The sequence below is a fragment of the Hypomesus transpacificus genome, chromosome 5 (assembly GCF_021917145.1).
Source record: "Hypomesus transpacificus isolate Combined female chromosome 5, fHypTra1, whole genome shotgun sequence".
Taxonomy (NCBI): Eukaryota; Metazoa; Chordata; class Actinopteri; order Osmeriformes; family Osmeridae; genus Hypomesus; species Hypomesus transpacificus.
Window position 1 is genome coordinate 4,529,843 of NC_061064.1, and position 22,828 is coordinate 4,552,670.

General features: G+C 41.2%; 4 protein-coding genes across 5 annotated transcripts; 2 read left to right on the plus strand and 2 right to left on the minus strand.

The window, feature by feature from the left end:
• Nucleotides 1-1,504: 1,504 nt before the first annotated feature.
• diablob (diablo, IAP-binding mitochondrial protein b) lies at nucleotides 1,505-3,984 on the minus strand. The gene is made up of 6 exons (XM_047020357.1): nucleotides 3,890-3,984; nucleotides 3,398-3,536; nucleotides 3,178-3,303; nucleotides 2,579-2,689; nucleotides 2,363-2,459; nucleotides 1,505-2,021 (listed from the first exon to the last, which is right to left on the minus strand). Exons 1-6 carry the CDS (start codon nucleotides 3,928-3,930, stop codon nucleotides 1,819-1,821), a joined length of 717 nt encoding a protein of 238 aa, XP_046876313.1. The 5' UTR covers nucleotides 3,931-3,984; the 3' UTR covers nucleotides 1,505-1,818.
• Nucleotides 3,985-7,673: 3,689 nt separating this feature from the next.
• ppme1 (protein phosphatase methylesterase 1) lies at nucleotides 7,674-12,514 on the minus strand. The gene is made up of 14 exons (XM_047020873.1): nucleotides 12,252-12,514; nucleotides 11,419-11,512; nucleotides 11,098-11,190; nucleotides 10,632-10,689; nucleotides 10,477-10,528; nucleotides 9,736-9,890; nucleotides 9,481-9,571; nucleotides 9,291-9,356; nucleotides 9,061-9,196; nucleotides 8,845-8,971; nucleotides 8,632-8,676; nucleotides 8,447-8,511; nucleotides 8,259-8,326; nucleotides 7,674-8,094 (listed from the first exon to the last, which is right to left on the minus strand). Coding segments are annotated over exons 1-14 (1,137 nt in total). The 5' UTR covers nucleotides 12,338-12,514; the 3' UTR covers nucleotides 7,674-8,093.
• Nucleotides 12,515-13,509: 995 nt separating this feature from the next.
• On the plus strand, nucleotides 13,510-15,117 carry LOC124468092 (TLR adapter interacting with SLC15A4 on the lysosome). Of its 2 annotated transcripts, none has more exons than XM_047020670.1 (3): nucleotides 13,510-13,592; nucleotides 13,773-13,910; nucleotides 14,023-15,117. In XM_047020670.1, exons 2-3 carry the CDS (start codon nucleotides 13,781-13,783, stop codon nucleotides 14,670-14,672), a joined length of 780 nt encoding a protein of 259 aa, XP_046876626.1. In that variant the 5' UTR covers nucleotides 13,510-13,592; nucleotides 13,773-13,780; the 3' UTR covers nucleotides 14,673-15,117. The 2 variants fall into 2 exon arrangements, with proteins under 2 accessions (XP_046876626.1, XP_046876627.1); XM_047020671.1 differs by having other exon boundaries at nucleotides 14,161-15,117.
• Nucleotides 15,118-19,433: 4,316 nt separating this feature from the next.
• Nucleotides 19,434-22,711, plus strand: LOC124467640 (mitochondrial uncoupling protein 2-like). Its single transcript, XM_047019962.1, has 7 exons — nucleotides 19,434-19,579; nucleotides 20,115-20,330; nucleotides 20,453-20,657; nucleotides 20,799-20,996; nucleotides 21,089-21,190; nucleotides 21,290-21,470; nucleotides 21,577-22,711. Exons 2-7 carry the CDS (start codon nucleotides 20,205-20,207, stop codon nucleotides 21,689-21,691), a joined length of 927 nt encoding a protein of 308 aa, XP_046875918.1. The 5' UTR covers nucleotides 19,434-19,579; nucleotides 20,115-20,204; the 3' UTR covers nucleotides 21,692-22,711.
• Nucleotides 22,712-22,828: the final 117 nt, after the last annotated feature.

Sequence of the window (22,828 nt, forward strand, 5' to 3'; positions counted from 1 at the left end):
TCCATTTTCTCTTTTTTTTTTTGAAGACAGCCCTGGTGATTAACTTTATACAGAGATTCAGCTGTAAGTACTATGGCTCATATGGCTGAGCGGTTAGGGAGTCAGGCTATTAATTAGAAGATTGTTGGTTTGATTCCTGGCTGTGCCAATTGACAACGTGTCCTTGGGCAAGGCACTTTACCCTTTTTGCCTTGAGGAGAATGTCCCTGTACTTACTGTAAATCGCTCTGGATTAGGGCGTCTGCTACATTACTAAATGTAGTATTGAGTAAGGTGTATTCCTTTAGGGCTAATCAGTGACGGGCAATTCCTCTTTTCAAGCAATGTCTAACTCAAGTATTTCACTTTTCCAACAAACATTTTTTTTTTTTTTTTTATCACCCCTATTTGTTGCCCATGACGTTATTTGCTTCATTTCTTTGTAGACAAGTGTTTCTCCCCATCACTGAGTCAAAGAGAGTGATGAACTAATCATGAACCTAAAGTGCCACCTGGTGGCCAATAATATCTCAGTGTTTCCCACAGATTAGAAAGCTATATGTGGCGGGGGGGGGGGGGGGGGGGGGGGGGGGGGGGGGGGGTGTTGTTTCATGTCAGACCGGGGGGGGGGGTCGAAATAATTCACAAAATCAATCAACAACAACAAACAAATAATTTCTGCATATGCAGGTAGCGACGCTGCATACAGGGTGCTAAATAACTATTTAACTGGTCGGCTCCATGACGCCGGGTAAGTAGCTAGCTCTTGAAACTTCTCACCAAAACAACGAAGGGGAACCTTCGATTAAGACATGTCCGTCGGTACCTAGCGAAAAGTAGCCTCAACTTTCCTAGACCTTTAGCTACGGCACTAATGCTGAAGGCTCGCTGATGTAGCTGTCGGTCTCACTAGAACGGCGTATGCATCGTTGCTAACGTGTGCTGACGTAGTGACTGTGTGTGTATGTGAGAAAGACGCGTGCGTGAAAGAGACGGAGGGAGAGCAGGGAAAGGAAATGCAGCTGAACGAATACGCTGCGTGTTTTTACCTAAATAGCGATAAAAAAAAATGTTTACGAAACGCAATGTGTGGCGGCCGGTGTTGATTCTGTGGCGCACCGCCACAAATTAGTCTATGTGTGGGAAACACTGTATCTTGACTTTGGCACTCAACTGCAGGCAAATTTGAAACTACAGCCATTATGACTTTGTATTCATATTACATTTTAATGTGTTAAAGAACATCAGAACATCATCAGATGTTGCAACTTGTCAAAATATAACATGATACCAAAGCAACATATGAATAAAGAATTTATTCTAAAATGTTTAAATTACCTCAAGATATTCTGATATAAACTGGCGCAAAATAGGGCCTTCACAATCAGGACCTTGAGTACAATACCATTATACTAAAATGTTGTCACTACATAAGTGAAACATGGATATAAAACACTTTACAGATTGTAACACCTTTCTGGAGTCATACTCTTTTTACTTTGAGTTTAGATGAAACCCTTTGTGTAAAAAAAAAAAAAAAAAAAAAAAAAAAGAGAAAAAGTTTACTTTCACCCAATAATCTCATAAACACAGCATTAAAGCTGCCATTTTAAATTGCACTTATCACCTGGAATTCACATAACCAAAAACAGAAACATTTATTTTGCAGTGCAAGCGCTACATTGATTACCATGACTCTGTGAGATCTAGTTCTTCTCCACAATGTCATTCTTCTAGTTTTTTTTTCATCAGACTTCCAGAAAGACAGGACCTTTATCCATCCTTAAATTAACAGAAGGAGAAGGATTATAGAAGAGGCAAGGGGACAAACAACACACACTAGTCTTCTCGCAGATACGCATCTGGGATATCATCGTCCTCTCCAGTTTCCATGGCAGCGGGCAACGTGACCCTTTCACTGTTGTCTGCGTTGGATTCCTTTAAGTTCTCCTCCGCTTCCAGAGAAAGCTGTCTGGTCTGCTCAACATGAGCCATGGCTACCTGGAGACTGCTTTTTGCCGTCACACATGCCTGGTCGGCACCTGTACAAGCACACAGACACCAATCACTAGGTGCAATAATTAACAGCTCTTTGATTATAAAACAGATGCCTGGTACCTAACAGAAAACAAAAATGGACCCAAAAAAGGTAGTGGAACCTTCTGGTTAAGATTGATAGGTGCACAATTTCCACTTCCACTTTTAGTCTTAGGTCTGAGGCCTTTACTGTTTGACATTGTGACTAAGATGGCCTTACAATACCAGATGTCAGAGTAGACAGAAGCACTCTACATGGACATCTACCCCAAATTCCATCCACCCCAAAACATAACCAGTGGAATTGTATCTTTCACAATGAGGGATCAAGAGCATATTACTGTACCTGCGTTGAATGCCGTTTCAGCTGCCAGCTCTGACAGAGCTTTGGCCATCATCCAGTTTGACTCAAACTTCTTACAGTCCTCAAATAGGTCCTTTATCTTTTAGAAATAGGATCACACAGAACGTGTGAGAAAGATGGTTATTGAAATATGAAACATAAGGAGATGTAAGGGCAAGATGATTTTTTTTTTACTGTCCTTTGAGACTTGGCACCTACCTCCTGTCGTTGGCGAATAATCACTTGCCAGACTGCCTCCTCTTCTGCTGGAGTCAGTCTGCTGGCTGATGACACATAGTTTCTATGTAGGGTCACAATTGTATTTATGGCCTAAAGAGACAAAATAAAACAACATTGGCAAACTGCATGAACAAAAATATGTAGCAAGTATCCCAAATGACAAAGATCAACCATTGATGAATGTGTATGCCATCTGCAAGCCAGTTCTAATCACCCATCCTCAGTGCCCAACCTTCCTAATGCTCTCCTGGCTGAATGGAACAAATCCTGCATCGACGTTCCAATTTCTATTTATAAGCCTTGAAAGGTGAAGGCAGTATAGAAACAAAGTGGGAACAACTCTATATTAATGCCCACAATTTTGGAATGAGAGGTTCAACATGCAGATGCTGTGTACTGAGTGGCGTTCACAATACTTTTGGCCATATTGTGGACCTTGTTATACTGGTGGGAACATGTATGTTTGGATGTACACAGATAAACTGGATTTGAAAATGTCCTTGCCATTTTCAAATATGATATATAACTGCTATACTCTTCTGACATCACACCATTTTTGCAAATTGGAGATGACTTACCTTGATATACTGTGTCAAGGAATCCACCAGGGCTAGGGTGGTCTGAGAGAGGAAGGTATTTGTGCTGTCTGTGACCAGTGACGAGGCCCGACGGATTAGCGACTCGTGAGACAGGCCTTCTTGTCTCTACAAAGACAGCAATAGATACAGGATAATAAGTTTAGCAACTGTGTATGGTTTAAGCACATTAATCAAATGTTGACCTATGGGCATTACGTACCACGGCAAATGGAACCGCGCACAGACCGCCAGTAGCAGCAGTTAGGGAGAACCAGTTCTTCCTTATTGCAACAGGCAATTTGACAACTCGTCGGGGTATCAAGGAAAGGCTGACTTTCATCAAATTCAAAGCGCAGTGTCTAGGAGGAATAGAGAAATTTGGTAGAGTGACACTTATGGTAAACTGCGGAAATGTTTGAATAAGTGTATGTTGAGCGAACCACGGTCATATTCAACATTATAAACATCGATCATAACAGTGTTGATGGGATCAACAGTCATTTGGAAACCCCCGTGTTGCACAAGTACTACGTTACACTACCCGTCTTTACTCCCAGCTAGCTAGGTATGATATTGTCCTCGATGAAGATCTCATTCGGTCTTCTGTAACGCCGCACATTTCTGGTGTCGATAAGATGAGTAAAACATCTCACTGTCACTGTATATCAAAGAACTACAAATGTATTTAAAGACATGTAGTTGTATATCTTACCTCAAACCAACACAAACAATCCCTGCTCTGAACGCCGCCATATTGGTCTGTCTGGGTTACTTGGTACGGAAGTTGGTCCAACCGTTCTGAATGTTCCCCAAAAGCAATTTCTTAGGCCGCACTCAAACAATTCATACCACTGCAAACCCCACGAACATTATGACCACAACTTCATTTTATCAGTGTTTTTCATTGTTATTTATTTATTCTTTTAATTTTACAGTAGCTTATTGGTTCAGACTTAAAACACAAATAAACAAGACTATATCAGCGTTCCAAGAAAAGTATTGTTTTAAACTTTTTGTTAAACGTTCAAAAGCACGTAAAAGAGGTGTTGTCTTATAAAGTGACAAAGGCAACAAAAGACAAATATCTCCTTCAAGAAATGCTGACAAAATAATTATAATAATAATAAAAAATATGCCAGTGCCTTGTTTTTCTTATGTTGTGTTACTGTCACCCTAAGGAATCACTTGGTCCCAAGGATATATTGCAGTTAGTGCAATCGCATGTTATGATGTGAATTATTGATTAACCTTAATGATGTGTTTTTGTGTCATCATCAAGGATAATAATCAAATGGTTCATTGTAATATGGGCCTAGTATAGGTCTATTCTTCTAATAAAAGGGCCTAGCAGACATATCTTTTACAGTGAAATTCGATTTGACTAATGAATCACAAGTTTTTTTTAAGACTTGAGTAAATGCTTAATAATTTTACAACATTAGTGATGTGGCTGATGAGTAGCTGTGTTTTGTTTGGGATAGGGATCAAATAAGCTTGGGAAAACAGAAATAAACGAATCTTAACAATTTAAAACCAATATCCAAGACTCTTCAAGCATGTCCATAGAGTATAGTTCATACTGCATCAACCAATCAAATTTGTCAATGAAGGGGTTGTCTGACATCACTCTATGTTGTTCTGTGATTGGTGACTTGACTAACACACAAGGGTGTCATGAGACAAGAGTATCTGATATTATGAGGAGGATGAATAATCCTTCAGACAACTGTCTCCTACCGTTCCACCTCAACTTCAGAAACAGCATGAGCCTCTGAATCACTGTGTGTATGTCTTTCCACAAAACTAGCATTCAATTATTACTTCCAGTCTCATAATTGAACTCTTATTGAACTGTCATTACTTGTATAACTTACCTGTGTGCCATATCTTTACAGACTCTTTTTCAGGGAGGTCATGAGTAATACAACGGGATGGAACCAACAGTTGAATGAGCTGCAGGTGAAGGCTGTCCTGTCCATGGCACCTTGCTTCCTTTTTCTTTATGTCAACCTGGTCATGCTTTTCACTTTACTGAAGAAGTCTGTCTTTCAGATCCCCCGTTACATCCTGTTTGGTCACTTGCTCTTCTCAGATTCTCTCCAACTTGTGTTTTGTATGGTGATGTACATGCTTGCAGCTACCCGGCTGTCCATTAATAATTATGTTTGTTTGATCATTTGTGTTTGGATGGGAACAAATGCACTTATTTCACCTCTCAACCTAGCATTTATGTCACTGGAGCGGTATCTAGCTATTTGCTTCCCACTCAGGTACCCTCAGATTGCCACCATCAGACGGACTGAGGTGACCATTGCTGTGGTATGGATAATGGGCTCTATTAATTCCCTAATTGAACTCTTTGTTTTTGTTAGTTACAAGGTCCCATCTCTACAAATGCAGGTGTTCTGCTCAAGATACACTCTCTTACAAGGGGCGCTTTATGTAACTTTAAGCAAAGCCTTTACTAGTGTCTACATTGTGATGGTTGGCATTGTCATTATCTACACATACATAGCTATCATGATTGCTGCCAAGTCTGCCTCCTCGAACAAAACGAATGCCAATAAAGCCCTTCAGACTATATTGCTTCACATGATTCAGCTGGGCTTGTGTCTCACCTCCACCCTTTTTAATATAATCAACGTAATGGTTCGCTGGACTTTGGACCCACAAATAGTTATACAGATCCAGTATGTTTTGTTTTTAGGACTCATTATCTTTCCCAAGTGTCTGAGTCCTCTCATATATGGTCTCAGAGACAAGGTATTCAGCGATGTCTTTAAATACTACTTATTCTTTGGTACTAAAAACAAAGTGAGGACAGCCCCCATGGCACTGTAGTGTACACAAATACATTGTACACTTTGTCAGTGGCTTTGAAGTTCTGTTGCATGTGGTGTGATTAAAAAAATGTCTGAATTACTGTGCAGTTTTCAGGGATTTAGACATGAAAATATACATGTTTTGTGTCAACACAATAATGTTTAATGTTTTAATTGACCATTGTTTTGGAGTGAAAGAATCGGTTTGCATAATTTGTTGACACAGAACTTTTGTTGAATCTTTCGCAGTTTCACTCACCTTTCCTACAGAATGAGGTGCAGCAGCATCAACTTAAAGGATCGATTCAGTGATATACTTTTCCAAACCCTTCCTGGTCGATACACACAATATTTATGTATGTTGACTCTAAACTTTTGATATTTAATATGAATCATATGTCCTATGCTTGAAGTGGCTCAAAATGTATAAAATGAAAAAAGAAAATCAAGAACATTTTGTGTTTGTCATGTCTAAAAATGCTTAATACACAAACTCATTTTAGGGGTGGGGTACATGAAATGGAAGATGTAATTATTTTAGAGAGGATTATAAATGTAGAAGGGGCCTAATGGTTTGTACTTTACAAAAGAAGTCTGTCTGAAAACGTTTGGGGAGCATTACACTTAATTACCCATAAATGTTATATTTTATTGTGGATTAGAACACAAATCAAGCCCTGGTACAGTGCCATGTAAGGGTATTGTGCAGTCAATTTGAAGCCCCACCCAATCACCTGTCTAATATGTCTATAGCCAGCAGCAGTAGAAGCCAACTAGGTTTGAAAATTAGTAAAAGCACCACCCCCTCTTCTGAGAGTCTACTGGCTCCCCAGTAAACACAATAGCTTGTGACACTCAAAGCGTAAATATTGAATGAGAGTTTTAATGATGGCAAAACAAAGTTCAACAATCCCATTAAATATTAATCCTTTGTTTATGTGGAAGCGAGGGACATAGTCAAAAGGGACATTTCTCAGCCTGTGCTGTTCCATCCTTTCATAGTAGTAGTACATGTAAACACACACATACAGCAGAAACTAAGACCTGATGCAATACACCCCTTACAGTCACGTCAGAATTAAACCACTCTGTCTTATGTTTAATGCAGTAAACATAGGTTCCAATAGCAATGATCAAGGTCCAAGGACAGTCCCTCCACTTGTTAAAGAGTATGTTAAAAGAAGATCTACTTCAACCCTTTCATCAAAACAAACCAACCTCAAAGCCAACAATATACTTAGAAAACAGTAGGCTACTGCAGCCAGGGTTAGGAGTTGTGTCGTGCACTTTAGCAGGTGAAGAGTCACAAGTGCACAGTTCAAGAGAATGGAACATGTCAACTATATTGCATCAGGCACCAGTTATGGTTCTGGTGCCATGAGAGGATTGAGCCGTGGCAGCTGTTAAGTTCAGGGAGCTGATCAGAGGCACTTCCTCTCCATCTCTTCCTTAACTAAATCCCTGATTATGCAATAAAGGGTCTATCACAAAGTGTTTGCCACAGTAGGCCAGGCTAGAGTTTGTAATAGTTTAGCAAATCATTGTCCTATAGTAGCACACAGTAAAATGCACACGAAGAAGCAAAGAAGGAATATAGATTAAGGTTTACCAATACCTGTGCCTGTTATCGAGAGGAGATTGTGTCTCATGCATGACAGAAAATCAAATGACAACTTTGACCTTCATTCATTTTTAATCATCATTCTTAAAAGCCAACAATGTTAAACACGGCACAACATGATGCAATCACCCAAAGTAGGACACAAAACAGGCAAGGCATCGCAAGAAATGAAAAGAAAAAAAGATTCAAAAAGGATAAGTGAAATCATGTTTCAACTTAATAAACAAAACAAAAACTATCAAAAGGCAAAGCCATATGTGGCACAAGCTCATGTACAGTAATAATAACCATAATAATAACGTTATAAAAACTCAATATTTGAAGAACTGTCGTACAGTGAATGTTTTGCAGCTGTATAGTCCTGTTTGTTTAATACAGATCTATTTTCGAGTTGATAGGCAAAATATGTCCATGAATCTCCACACAATACCTCCATGACTGCCAGTAGAAGACCAGAGTCAAACTGGGACTTGTCTGAAATGATGCAAAACAAAAACCCGTTAAATACACGTCATTTTTGGTGATCCAATTGCAGTTTTATTTTGGTCCAGAGTACAAGTAAATACAATGTATAATTGTAAATATATGTATCCATACATGGTTTGGAGATTATTGTCGATCATTACAAAATGTCTTACCACAGGAACCCTTCCTGGAATTCAGTGAACTTATGGCGGACCATGAACGTGGCCAGAGCATCTGCTACCTGAGAGAATGGGGCAAAACACAACACAACACCTCGTCAAAATCAAGAACAATGGCACACTACAGCAACGCATACTACAAGGGAGCAGAAAGTGGGTCTCGTTGTTGAGCCACAACTCACTTTTTCAGGGGCATCTTCGTGGACAGCATGGCCACACTGAGGAAGCACCTGCATTTGGAACTTCCCTGCATAGAAAGTGGAGATCATATGTGAGTTATGACATATATACACACATTTCAACACAACAACCTAGCTGTACCACCGACTAAAGGTGAACCAGCAGAGTGTTACTTGTGAGGCCTCACCTTGCATCTGTCCAATTGTGAGATCTTTATCAAGCCTGTCCACTCCTGTAGTGGGGAGGAACATGTAATACAACAGTTAAGAGATTCCATTCTGGATCGCTGGGTTTAAAAAGGTCAGGATCATAAAAATGAATCAAGGGAAAACAACTACTGTCCCTTACTTAACCCCTGAATTCACTGGGTACTAAACAGTTGGCATGTAGAGGGTCTCACCTGCTAGCAGCAGTAATTTAGGCACAGGGCATGTGAGAAAGAGGACAGACAGGCCCTTGAACCATCCCTCCCAGTATTTCTCTGTCTTTGACAGGTCCACACGCCAAGTGAAAAGGCTCTCCTTCACCTGGACAGAAGGGCATGCCACCTAAGAATACATTTCAAAACCCCCTGCAAACATGTAGGGGTTTATGTCAAATGCACCTCTTCCCTTACCTCCTGGTCGTCTTCCTTCTTTCTTTTATGGTGCGATTCTCCTCCCTCTTCCTCCTCCTCCTCCTCCTCCTCCTCTTCAATAATGCCTTCACCGATGCTCTTAGAGACACCAGGGCTACTCAGGGGTTCGTCACATCTGCACAGACCAGGAACGACATGCTAAAGACCACCAGTACTGTACAAAAACTTGTAGGGGAACTTTCAGGTTCCCCTGAAGGTCCAAAACATACTTTTTCACCTGGCCTCCCATGGACACCCGGGCTGACTCTATGTTTCTGATCTGTCCACTCTTCACGCTGAAGGAGAATAGACCAACACAGATGATTGACACGACTGGAGGTTTGCTAATACAACGTTGATACAATATGCACCTCAACAATTCTACATGGTGATTCCAGTTTATTAGGATCAGGGCTTTACCTCCACTCTATGGCATTTTCAACTGACTTAAAGGTCTTTGGTCGACTCCTGAGGAAATTCTGCATACTGTTCAACGCATCCATGGCTGTGCCTTAAAAACACCAAGATATACACAAAGTAATGACAAACATCCATTCATAGTAGTACCAACCATCATCATTACACAACTATCAAAAACACCAAAAATTGGAAAATGTCCAGGTGGAGCAGAATATAATTTTTTAATTTTTATAAGTAAAGTGTAAAAAGACCCACCTTCTACAACATCAATGACACATAGGCCAAGTAACGACGGCAAATGATTGGCTGCTGCAGTATGAACTGCTATTGCTCCACCCATGCTATGTCCAATCATCATGATGGGAGGTGGGTTCTCACCATAAAGAACTTCCACCACTTTGCCAATATCTCTAGCAGAGAGATAGAAAAGACCAAATTAGCACGTACCATATTCTAGAACACTTGTCACCCACACAGCAATCACACCTAGCAGTGGCCATTTGACAGGACTACCACTCCGACATCAGAGCTGAGATTCAAGGTGATCCATGAAGGTGAACCATTCTTTCAGCATCAAATCCCAGATCCTGGTGTCAGTGGGACGGGACTTCAGCAGATTGCCCTCCTGACTCTGTCCTCCTCCCATACAACTCTCTCCACCAGCACTTCACTACCTACAACCAATCTCTCTCTTTCACGGGGGGATATCTACAATACCCATATAGGCCTACATGTAACGCTCAATCAAAGGGGATTTTAAATATATGCATTTAGAAGATGCTTTTTTCCAAAGCCATGTACAGTACAAAAAGTGCATTAGTAAGTGCAGTAGATAATCAAGGAAAAGAAGTGCAGGTTTAGGAGTAGTGGTTAGTTTGAAGGAACAGTCTGTTTTCAAGTCCTACATCAATATAGGACTCATGGGTCATTCATTCTGATTATCATCCACATCCACATATTGTACCCAATAGCACATCAGACATTAACTAGACTCACTTGGCCATAGTCTCCGCTGAAAGGTCATCAGGATTCTTGACTTTGGTGTCACCTGTGTGTGTCACAGATAACACACATTTATTTGTATTGCTTTCAAGACTGAGGTCACAAGATGGTGTCACAATGTAACATCCTTGGGGTAATCAGTCCCTTACCGTGACCTCTGAGGTCCATAGCCACCACTCTGCAATGAATCCTGCTGCAAATCACCGCCTAATACGAACACACACAGACACGCATGGACGCACAAGCACATACACACAGGCCGACGAAGGCCATTTTAAAGTATTGGCGAGCATATCTTGTGTTTTCGAATGCCTGTGCTCAACTTCAAGACGACCTTGCAATACATCTAAAGCAGTGTGGCTATGCTGAATGTTCTCTGACCCAGCCTACTGAGTTAATTTACATTTACATTACATTTAGTCATTTAGCAGACGCTCTTATCCAGAGCGACTTACAGTAAGTACTCGAGGCAAGTAGGGTGAAGTGCCTTGCCCAAGGACACAACGTCATGTGCACCAGCCGGGAATCGAACTGGCAACCTTCAGATTACTAGCCCGATGCTCTACCCGCTCAGCCACCTGACACCTGACTCCCTGACTAATGAAGGAGACTCACGGTGAACACAGCCCAGGAGAGGGCAGAGTGGCCTCCTCCATGGAGCAGGAGCAGCACAGGCCCGTGGGAGCCACTGCAGTAGATTCTGAATGTGTGCAGGGAAGTCAAGGAATGGATGATGCCTTTTCTGAGCCAGTGGCACTCTGCAATAGCATTTTACGCGGTTAACAACAGTCTAAACAGAAGATATAATGTGTTTACAAAACCTGTTATTTTCTAGTTATCCTGTTGATACCAGCATTTGCTGTGTCACTTTTTGTTTTACTGTGAAGTATAAGGGTGTGTGTAAAGCTGTGTTTCGTGAAAAGACGTCAAGGATATGTCTTTGCTGCTATTGTTGTCCACCTCCACATCTTCCAGTGTTTCAAAATATTGACTCCAAGGGAGAGAGGTGAAGTCTCTCTTTCGTCCGGGCCTGCAAGGTTGTGAAAGATGACAGTGATGAATGACCAGTCCAAAACCATCTATTGATAGCAAAAAAAAAGTCAGAGCATACAATATTCATGTATTTTTATGTTGCTGACACTTTTATCCAAAAATGATCAGGTCATTTGTATCTACAACCACATGGTCTGCATTCAAATCCTCTACCACTGAGATATAACCAACAACATAGATGTTGTTATTGTCTTGTTAAAATAACCATACTCTTTAGTCAACACAAAAAAAGGGATACAAAATCGAGAAAATTGTATTCGTGACTATGATTGAGTGGGCGTGGACATTGATGCTTAGTTACTGGTGAGGAGGGGGGGTCCTGTAGCTAATGACGTTTTTACACCCACTGACCTGACCAAATAGGAGGAGTTCTCCCGGTGCTAAAAGCTATGTACAGTACGCATACGATACACTTCACCTCCCGTAGTCTGCGTAGAGTCCTACTGTTTTCGCACACTCAGAAGAAGGCCTGATTAATTTGTCAACCAGCGAAAGTGATCCGCTCGCTCACTTTGTAAGGCTTAACTTCGTCGACTTAGAGCTAAACAGCAAAAGCTAGCTTGGTAGCCCAAGCTTGTCGCCACATCTCTTGCCACCAAATAACTGCAACCATACAGTCAGTTAGGGGAAGTCTGATGATGATAGCAAAGCTAACAACTAGCTATCAAACTACGCAGTGCGCACTCGCTATCAGCAATAATAACAACTAAACTCACCCCATTCTCATTTTGGACCCCGACTGCAAACCTCCTGGCATAGGAGGTCTGGAACCTAACAAATTCAAATGCAACTGTTTTTCCATGCCTTCAAACAATGGGCCAAGGCTGTTCTCTTTATCAGACGTTCCTCTGAGTTCGCAGCATACGATTTTGATTATCTCTAGCGGCCTTAAAAATAAAAGCAGTAATTTTACCACAAATTTGTTCCTTTACTCTACTCAAGCTGTCAGTGACAGTCTGCCGCGTCTCCTCCCACAATATAAACGCGTTTCGCATTGGATCATGGGATATGTATGCAGTCTGCACTGACTTCTCGTTTAAAAACCTGGACTATAAACTCTTACCAAACTACAGGTCCCAAGAAAAAGTTCACACATGCAAAAAAAACACAACACAAGCAAAAGATTACGTCACCTTTTACCGTGTATGTAGGGTTCAAACATAATTCATTTCAAAACACCAAAATTGCAATTGCTTTTTTACAAAAAAAATAAAATGACATTCTTATTTGTCATGACCTTCATCACCTTCATGTTTATCGTCGTTCCCGACTGTGAGTCCTTAAGTGTACCCAAGTACCCTATGCCAGCCTTCTTTATATACATTAGAAGACATGTATATGCAATGAAACAATTAGATTTGTGGTTAATTTTTAGCCGTGACTGTTTCCTATATTCTGAAACCCTTCCCCCTGAAGCTTAAGGTTTAGTCTGCAGTGACATCACTTGGTAGTTTCCAGTACTACAGTATTGAGATTGTCCTAAGAACATGTCCTCCATTTTTTTACCCAAAGCAGCATTTACTGTAAAATGAATTACAAGGGTTGTGTACTGAATTACGGTTACAATAGTTGTGTGTTTACATAAACATTTGTGTTGGAAAACTGTGTTGGATGCAATGTTTCAGATAAAATTATGTATGTAATGGTGCATGTCAGGGAGGGTCTCAGCATGTTCCTGTTAACAGTTCCTGTTCCCCTTAGGTGAAAAACTGGTTAAAAAACAAACAAACAAACAAATACTATTTAGAGGTGCATTTTGATTGACTTGAAAAGTGTTTTAAGTCAAATAGTTTCCTACTCAGTGCCTCTTTTCACTTTAGTTTTGATTTATAACAAAGTATTGTTTCTTATTTCATGTCAGTTCATGAAAATACTTTCCCATAGCTAGTATAGTCTCAATTTCAGTTGTTAATTATAACCATGCCTCTGTATTTATCACTGACCATACTTCCTGTTTCTTCAACGCTTTCTTCTGAGGAATACAACAGTTTTGCATCCGCTTTGCAGAAATCGGTTTTATTAGAGAAGATACTCGAAGATCTGTTCCAAAATCAGAGGTAGCGACACTCTCAGAGAAATATATTTTATAATGTGATATAATTAATCGACAGGGAATACATAGTATTGATGTATAGCATTGACAATTTTGTGTCTGTGAGGGGTTTTGTATGTAAAAAAGTTACTGAAGCATAGTCCTCTGACTTGCACTGATAAATGACGCACTTTGATGTTCTTAGAGCTGATCATGTTGGGAGAAGACTTCATCAGAGGTCTCAGATACAGAGAAGTGGACTGGGAGTCGCGGAACGTAAAGGTCAGGGGAAGTCCAGCATGTCCTATACCACCAATCAAAGTAATCGGTGAAATAATGACAGGTGAGTGTTGTAAGTTTATTTAACACAATACTTGCTAATTTTTATGCCAGCGGGACACACACACACAAAATTGTAAAACATTTTGTAAAAAGTGCTGATATTATTTCCATAGCAAACTCAGAAGTCTGTGTGCAGTCTGTTCCTGGAGTGACAACTCTAACCAATGAGGCCCTCCCCATCCCCAAAAGCCAGAATAATAATCAGGATCTACAACTTTATCGCTCTTGTTTCTGCACATCCTTCTGCAAAGACTACCCAGATGTACAGCTCAGAGGGGACCATGTAGGAGACTGGAGCTTACTCAGTCTCCCAAAGCAGAGCAGCATATTTCAGGGACACCTGCTACAGCCCCAGTACCTGGATGAGACCCTGGGGCCTGTGGAGCCTGGGCTAAGAGCTGAGTCTATGCAGCCTCTGCATGATGAGGGTTACCTGGTCATGGACGGTAGCATATCTTTGAATAGGGAGCCTTTGTCTAACTCCATGCTGAATAGTTACCTGGAGAGTAAGCTCATAGAGGTGTACAGGCAGCACATGCAGGATAGTCTGGCCAGATGCAGCTCTCCTTTGAGCCTGACCCCTCCACAGGGTCTGGTACCACCAGCAGCTCAGCACCTCAGCCAGCATCTCTGCCAGGACTATGGTGTGGACTCCAGCACAGCCTACAGCATCGCGGTACACTATCTCAGCACATGTACAGTGACCAGCTCCCATTTCAGCTCCCCAGACCTGCGTATCTCCCAGCCTGATCAGAGAATCTGATGAGGAGATGCGTTCTGAGGACGTGACCTCTACCCCTGCTTCACCATGCACCATTCATTTGAATTTGTCTCATGTCTATTTGTGTAATTGTGCTATGAAAGCAATGAAGAATTTAAGTATACTAGTGTGTGAACTTAGTGCTAAGTTTCCAGAGATAGTATTTTGTACAGCAAGAGTCATTATAACCAAGTAGAAATAACTTTAACGACTTTGATATTTTGTCCATGTGCTTCAGTGTTGAGAGTCAACTGTTAGAATCTGCTATTGTCTCTGCTTCTTCTTCTTCTGTTATGGAAAAACAAATCCACCAGGTGGCGATGTAAGTTTGTTTGGATGCTAAGGAAGTGCATCCGAAAGAATGTTACACCAAAGAGAACAAACTGTTCTAAGTTGAAAGAGGTATGTTGTTGATGATGAAAGGGAGACAGAAATAGCGTTTGTAAAATATTGAACAATGGTAATAAAGATGAACACGTTGTTGTTCTGTTATACTCCAATTTATTAAAGACCAGAAAAACTGATGTAGTAGATTTTAAACTTTTAAACATAACAGAACTTTTAAACAGAACATTTAAAGTGAAACTGAATTCCCGCTGACTTGACAGTAGAGATAAGCAGCTACATGAACACACACAAATTTAGCCAGCTTTGCAATTTGGCTATTTGTACAAATGTCCAAACAATCTTTCATTTCAGCACATTCAACTTTTAAGATTATAATTTATTTATTTTTAAGATTAGATTTTAAGTTTCACATAAAGGTCTGACAGCCATTTGCTTTACCATTGTGTCTTCTTACTATATGTATCCAACAAACATGTGCAAGTAGATTTGAGCTGACAAATATTTGCAACATGCTGAGTCACTGCACATCTGGAATCACAAAGGAACATGGGTATGCAATTTTGGCATAGTCAAAAAACCTTATACAATGTACTTCACCCATTCATTTCACAATGCCCCAAATCCTCCCCTTCCACTCCCCCAACAGTACCCACTGAGGAGAGACTAAGAGCTGTTCTATTTTTTGCCTCCCACTTCATCCTTCCCTCGTCTGAAATGTATTCCAGATTGTGTAAGTGTGTGTCTGTATGAACTACTACTACGGACAAGGCAGTGTCTCTGTTAATACTATGCCACTGAAATCTTGTGTGGCTTACACTAGTAAATCCATACAAGGACATGTGACTGTCTCCCCCCACTGGTAATCCCTTTATTAGAAACAGGAGACTCCACTGTAGACAACCTATGGCCCCTGTAGTTTGTTTGAGTGCAACTACCCTAACAACTCCAACAAATGTTCCAGAACAGCATGTTCTACATTGTTTTTTCAATATCAGTTCTTTCTCCTAACTTCTCCTTACTCTCCGGAAAATAACCGATTATGCTGACAAAGTTGACAAACTTCAGTGGTTTTCCTCAGAAAGATGGCAGTGGAGGACTCATTAATTCATTCTGTTCCCATTTATATTGTACTTTTTAGAAGGTTACTGCATCTCTTAACCAATAGCCACAAAAAAAAATTGAACAAGAGGATTATTTGATTTGTAATACATGTTACAGTATTTTTATGTTGTTGCTTTGTTGAGACAGTATGTGACTTCAGCAGTTTGTCAGGGTTAAACCCATTTCAGAAAGTGGGTTCTATTTTCTTTGGGGCCAAACAGAGACAGGAATGAATAGACCTACTTGCCTAAAAGTCAGACAGGTGGGACAGCGGGATTCTACAGTGGTCAACGCTTTCCCAGGATTTGCATCTTGGTGGCATTTGGCAGAGTGCATCTGACCCAGGGTGGTGCCCAGCAAAGCTGTGCCAAGCAAGAGTCCAAATTGAGCACAGAATCACCAACCACTTTCAGTGATTTATTGGAATTCACACTTTTCTCGTAAATGCTGTCAGCTCATGGATTAAAGATTTCAAGTGTGACCGAACTGTCAAATCTCTGACCATGGGAATCCTCCAGGTTATGATACTAAAGCAGTTCACATGACTGTTTATTGTCATAGATTAACCAGGTTCATCTGGGAAGCTCCTGTGTTTCTGGTGCCCCACACTTTGACCTCCTTCAGTTGACCAAGCAGCAAAGACTGGCGGCTAATGGGCGTGGCAAGTACCACAGCACCCGGCACAATTTGGGATCGGGGGGTTTGGACCGTGGACTGCTTACCCTATTTAGTACACTGGCAGGGCGCGAAGGAAGGAGGGGGCTGGGAGGGCTGTTTATTCAGGCAGGTGCAGCTCTGGGCTGTGACTCCACAGAAAGCACACACTGTCTGACGTACTTTAGCGACAATGTCTAGGGAAAATACTTTGGCCACAGCAATAACATGTCCTCTCAAGTCCTGTCCATCCTCTAATGCTGCTGAAAATCATTTGTCCTTACTGGGTCAAACTTGTCTTGTTTTGTTAGAATGACAGACACTCTTCTTTGTCTAACAAATGTGTTGATTTGCTATCCCACAAACACCTCAGCCAAGACAGGATAACAAATATGTATGATCAATTCCAGAAACTGTCTATTTTAGTCAACTCTACCACTTGAAAAGATAGTAATTCAATGATATGGATGGGCATGAGTTTTACTTAGGCATAATTAAACCAATTAGGTTATTTACAAAGTTTATAGATACTGAAATTGTTGCACATTCTCACCATCAATATTGCTAAACGGAATTTCTGTAGTTTTGCTTATAGTGGAGTACAAGTACTACAGAAGTACAGTTCAAACTCAAACATTTGAGTTTGAACTGTCATGTCCTGGAACAGCCTTCCAGCTATTACATGTTCCTGCGAGCTCATTGCTCACCATTACTTGAGGAATGACAAAGTACCCGGCTCAATATTACAGCACAGGTCCGAAGGAAATAAACAACAAGCACACATGCATGGACATCCACATACTGTAACTCAGTTTTCCATTGGGTCAGTCTGCTCTATTAACCTCATAGGGATGTACTGACTGGTGTATTTATAGTGTTAGAGTGTCTATTTGACTGCACTCAGCCAGAGCACATGGCAGTTGGGGTATCTATGTTAGCCTGCCATACCCAGGTTAAGTTTCCTTTTGGGAGGGTGAGAGCAGGATGGGTGGAGCTGAAAGAAGTGGTTGTTTACCGGAGGGAGAGACACTGTGTATGAAGGTTATAGATTGAGGAAACCGGTTTTAGCTGGAGGTGAGACAAGCAGGTGGGATCAGCTGTGCCTGGTTCCTTCGTCAGTAAACGTGTCACAGTGTGTCATATCTACACGATTTATATTTTGTAAGCTGTCGCCTGTGGCTCTAACAGAAAAACAAGGCTTAAGGTGTGCTTCTGCCAGTGAATGACATACCTATGGAACATTGAGTTCCATATTGTAGTGGAATTTCTCAGATTCTTAAAGTATGTTGCATAGCATTCACTGGCTACAGGCCAAATCTACTGGACAGGTAAGACTGGAGTAAAGGCTTAGTTAGGGTATAACTGTGCAGTAGTAGTGGAAGGGTAGGAGGTCAACTGAACAACACTACTGCAGCTGAAAGGTTGAAGGACCAGAGGACAGTATTTACTTCAGCTTCTTCAGCTTCAGCCAGATGCTGAGTCGGCTGATTGATTACATACAGATGCCCTGATTATCCACCCACCTCCCCCCAAGGCATGGATTGGCTGAGAGGCATGGCGGTTCCCTTTTTCAGAACGTTTCATAGGTTTATTGGGATGCGTGTGTGTGAGGTGTGCAGAATTGGGGAAGGGATGGCAGGGGGCTGGGGGCAGTGACTGTGGGGAACCGTCCCATAACATTTTGTTAAAATAGTTTACAAGGCATCTGTAATGATCCGTGGACTTTTCTGAGGCTGGATTGATACAGATTGAAATGGCTCCAACACGAGCCAGGTAAAGACAAACCTCATCACGCATGCATGGGACAGTGATAATCCGGATAATCCTTGCCCTGTCAAGTTGTTGTCTGACCTGACCTCCTTCACATGGCTGTTTCGATCAATAATTGTTGATTCATTGTCATTTGAGTTTTGGGGTAGTTACAGTAGACAGTAAGGTAAAAGCCATTCTAAAACATAAGCCACAACCTCAGTCAGGGTTTAAAACTGAGCTGCTCTGAAGTTCAAGTTGTTAACATGTTTGATGTACATGGAATGGCACTTATGGAATCTAGACCAGCCCCTTCGTCTGATTGGCTATATACACAGACCAATAGGAGAATGACAAAGAAACTTGCAGTGTTCTTGTTGTGCATAAGTGATGTGATCATTTGCAGCATCACCTCACGTAATATTGAATGTGTGATTTGTGGAAATTGAAACAAAAACAAGAAAGCAAGCAAGAAACAACAGAACATACATTTTTGTTGTGTAAATTCAGGTTGAAACACTGTTGAATTTAGTTAACATGCTAAATACTGTCTTTATGTTGCATAAATATAGTTTCATAAATATCGTTCATCAAGAAAGTCACTACAGTTAAAAAGATCTGTAGAACAATGAGAGGAGTGTCCCATATGATTCATTATACAATGTTTATTATCTCAGATCACACCCCTCACACATGCTGAAAATATTGGCTGAAGTACAGCCAACCTTAAAGAAAGAATCAAAATAATGTTGTAATGTATTTGTAATCTATTATAAAAATGGACATTTCGTTTGACCTGATATAGAGAAATACTGTTATCTTGCGCAGATCAACACGCTGCCTTGACGTAAACACGTAAACACCAGAGATAAAGAACAGTCTTGATACTCTAGTGCATTCTGTGGCAAGAAGTAACTTGACAGCGCGCAAGAGGAGTCTATAAATTGAGGAGCCCATGAGCGCTCCTCAGTCAGAGCGGGAAGTATATCTAATGCCTGAGGATCTAACTTTTTGCCATCATAAAACGGATTACATTTTGCGAAAAAAGATCCAAACAGGTATAACTGCATTGAATTGAGTGATGAATGACTATCGGATGGACTGTTATGTCATTATGCGTAAGAAATGACACAATATTTGATAGGGAAATATGAATGGTAATGTGTGCACCTGAAATAATTAGTGTTTCAACAAAAATCATTTTAGATATCCAGAATGATGCACACCTATTTAATTACAGTAACTGAAAGGGGGCAATGGTGAGAGTTAAAGTGTGGCTAGATGTACGATAATGACAGTAGTGTGAGCGTGTAACGTCAGTAATAAACTTTGTAAGGTCATTAAAGTAAAACACAGATAATGATATTCTGCTCTGCTTGTCTGAGTGGATACATTCAAAAGGAATTCACAAATAGTACACCAGTGGGAAATACTTCTAGTCTTTTTACTTACACAGGTAAAGAGGGAAGCTATTCTCAAGCTGTCATTATCATATAACTGGACCACGTTTTTTTATTAGGAAGAACTTTATATGTGGACCTTTTGTAAAATACATGAGCTGTAATGCATGTCAATCCTATTGTTTTTCCATAGGTAACCACACTTTGTGATCAGAGTGGGACAACTGATTTTGCTCCATTGAGAGACTGAACTTCCCAGTTATCCTTCTGCTCCGATACAGTTATGGTGGGTATTAAACCTACAGACCTAGCACCAACAGCTACGGTCAAATTCTTTGGTGCCGGCATGGCAGGATGCATTGCTGATCTGGTCACATTTCCTTTGGATACAGCTAAAGTCAGACTACAGGTGAGGGTCTCACTGCATGACAGGCTTTCTGGGCTTCCTAAGATTTGATTACATTTGTAACATTGACAGAGTTTACCTGCTAGCCGTCAGCTGTGATCAGTACCACGTGTATCATTACCCAGATTCAAGGAGAGTCGGTAGTGCAGGGGGCCCATGTGGTGAAATATCAGGGGGTGTTTGGCACCATCACCACCATGGTGCGCACTGAAGGGGCCAGGAGCCTCTACAACGGCCTGGTGGCCGGACTACAGAGACAGATGAGCTTTGCCTCTGTCCGCATCGGCCTCTATGACTCGATGAAGCAGTTCTACAGCCGCGGCTCTGAGAGTGAGTTTTACACAGCCTCCTTTGTTTCACGTTAACAACATAAGTATCTTGTGAAAACACAATGCATGGTCAGCTGTTTAGATTTTCTTTCATAACTACTTGGCTGCGAATCCTTGACTAAAGATCAACGCCTCTCTCCAGATGCTAGTATAGTTGCTCGGCTCATGGCCGGCTGCACCACTGGAGCCATGGCTGTGGCGTTCGCTCAGCCCACCGATGTGGTCAAAGTACGGTTTCAGGCTGAGGTTCGCATGGCCGACGGTGTGAGGAGGTACAATGGCACCATGGATGCCTACCGGACCATCGCCCGCGATGAAGGAGTGCGTGGCCTTTGGAAAGGTGAGTTAGCAATTTTCCAGTTATCATGTAGTCCTGTAGGAAAAGCGGAAATCCAATTGGGACACTTTTCACATGTTTATTTCCTGTTTCAGGTTGCATGCCTAACATCACACGCAATGCTCTTGTGAACTGTACGGAGCTGGTAACCTATGACCTTATCAAGGAACTTATACTGAAGTATGACCTAATGACAGGTGAGATAATAGCTAAATGAATGGTGACAGCACAGAATGCAATATCAAATCAACATGTCAAAACTTTGACTTGACTATCTTGTTTTTCAATGACTACAGATAACCTACCATGTCACTTCACGGCTGCGATCGGAGCAGGTTTCTGCACGACTATTGTGGCGTCCCCAGTAGATGTGGTCAAGACCCGGTTCATGAATTCAGCTGCAGGACAGTATAACAGCGCCATGAAGTGTGCGATCACCATGATGACCAAGGAGGGGCCCAAAGCCTTCTATAAAGGGTAGGCACAAGAGCCGCATGCCAGCACATTTTGTGTGAAACTCTCCAAAATGACTACATCTGTTAAGACAGAATTAAATAGCATTTCACTGTCTTCTCTCATCCAGATTCGTGCCTTCCTTCCTGCGACTGGGGTCCTGGAACATTGTGATGTTTGTGTCGTATGAGCAGATTAAACGGGCTATGATGAGAGCACATCAATCCTGGGAGTCACCATTCTGATCCATGTCCTCAGTTTTAGCTGATGTTTCTATGTTTCTATTGGACAAAGTCGTGCCGGCATGGCTGAATAAGTTGTCTCACAAGGTTTACAATGCCTCCGGTACTCCTTAATGCCTCCTTTAAAAATCCAGCAGTGGTCTTTGCCTAGCCTGAGATGGAACGGATTATGAAGTACGTAACGTGGAAATGCAAAGGGCCTCAGGATGGTATTTAGCACCTGACTGCAGTTCCAGGGCCTGCACACACAGGATGGAGAAAGGAGAAGACATCAGGTCTGGGAACAAATGGCTCTTTTTAGTGTCCGAAAGTGTTTCTTATATTCTTCCATTTATTTCCAATGACTGTGTAAAAGCAATGTTTACAGGTATTTGTGCTGCTTCAATTTTGTAGCTTATCTTTTTATGTATCTCTTTGTTTACATGAAATGTTCTCATTAAGATGAGAGCGCTTGGTGCATCACTGGTTGATCATCACAGGGCTGAAATCTATTTTGTAATGCCATACATTGTCTTTACCCAAAACAAATATTGTATATGCCAAAAGCTGCAACTTTTCAACTCTGTTGTCATGTTTCTGTTAAACAAAAAAGGACTAAAAACAAACGAGAAGGAGTGTGTTGCTGATTTGTTTTAAGGCCTAATGATTACCGATGTGCTGGAGAGGTGGTCAGAGATTACTAGTTCAATTGCATTTTCCATCAGAGTTATTTGTTTCACCAGCTTCTACTATATCTTCTACTAAAACGACTTTTCAAAGATGGATCGTCCCAAAATCTTTGGCCCAAGGGCATCTGAACTAGTTAGGGCACAGGCACAGTACCATCTACAGGCCAGTTGACCATGCTCAAAAACCTTAACCTGAAATATTAACATATTTTGCTGGGATGTACACATAGGGATCTCAACTGATCCTAATAGGTGTTTTATCTCGTCGGATATCTAGCTAAGCAAACTGATCACATTATTAATCAACTTGGTGAAGACAGCCTACCGGCATGTTCAGAGATAAGCCATACCACGGCACATTAGAACAATTCCATGCTGGAACTTTACATACACCACCTGATTCGTTTATACAATATAAACCGAAACCACCACCATTATTTGAGAATGTCAATGAATAATCATAAAAAGTACG

Bases quoted from the DNA above. Each gene is read 5' to 3' on its own strand.
- diablob (XM_047020357.1), bottom strand. From the start codon at position 3,930: ATGGCGGCGTTCAGAGCAGGGATTGTTTGTGTTGGTTTGAG. The intron at 2,690-3,177 runs GTAAGTCATCTC...TTGTCTCTTTAG, and splicing joins CCTTGACACAGTATATCAAG to GCCATAAATACAATTGTGAC. The intron at 2,022-2,362 runs GTACAGTAATAT...GTGCTTGTACAG, and splicing joins TGAAACGGCATTCAACGCAG to GTGCCGACCAGGCATGTGTG.
- ppme1 (XM_047020873.1), bottom strand. From the start codon at position 12,337: ATGGAAAAACAGTTGCATTTGAATTTGTTAGGTTCCAGACCTCCTATG. The intron at 11,191-11,418 runs ATATCCTTGACG...ACTTCCCTGCAC, and splicing joins ACAACAATAGCAGCAAAGAC to ACATTCAGAATCTACTGCAG. The intron at 10,529-10,631 runs GTAAGGGACTGA...TGACACACACAG, and splicing joins TATGGACCTCAGAGGTCACG to GTGACACCAAAGTCAAGAAT.
- LOC124468092 (XM_047020670.1), top strand. From the start codon at position 13,781: ATGTTGGGAGAAGACTTCATCAGAGGTCTCAGATACAGAGAAGTGGAC. The intron at 13,911-14,022 runs GTGAGTGTTGTA...TTATTTCCATAG, and splicing joins AATCGGTGAAATAATGACAG to CAAACTCAGAAGTCTGTGTG.
- LOC124467640 (XM_047019962.1), top strand. From the start codon at position 20,205: ATGGTGGGTATTAAACCTACAGACCTAGCACCAACAGCTACGGTCAAA. The intron at 20,331-20,452 runs GTGAGGGTCTCA...ATCATTACCCAG, and splicing joins CAGCTAAAGTCAGACTACAG to ATTCAAGGAGAGTCGGTAGT. The intron at 20,658-20,798 runs GTGAGTTTTACA...GCCTCTCTCCAG, and splicing joins CTACAGCCGCGGCTCTGAGA to ATGCTAGTATAGTTGCTCGG.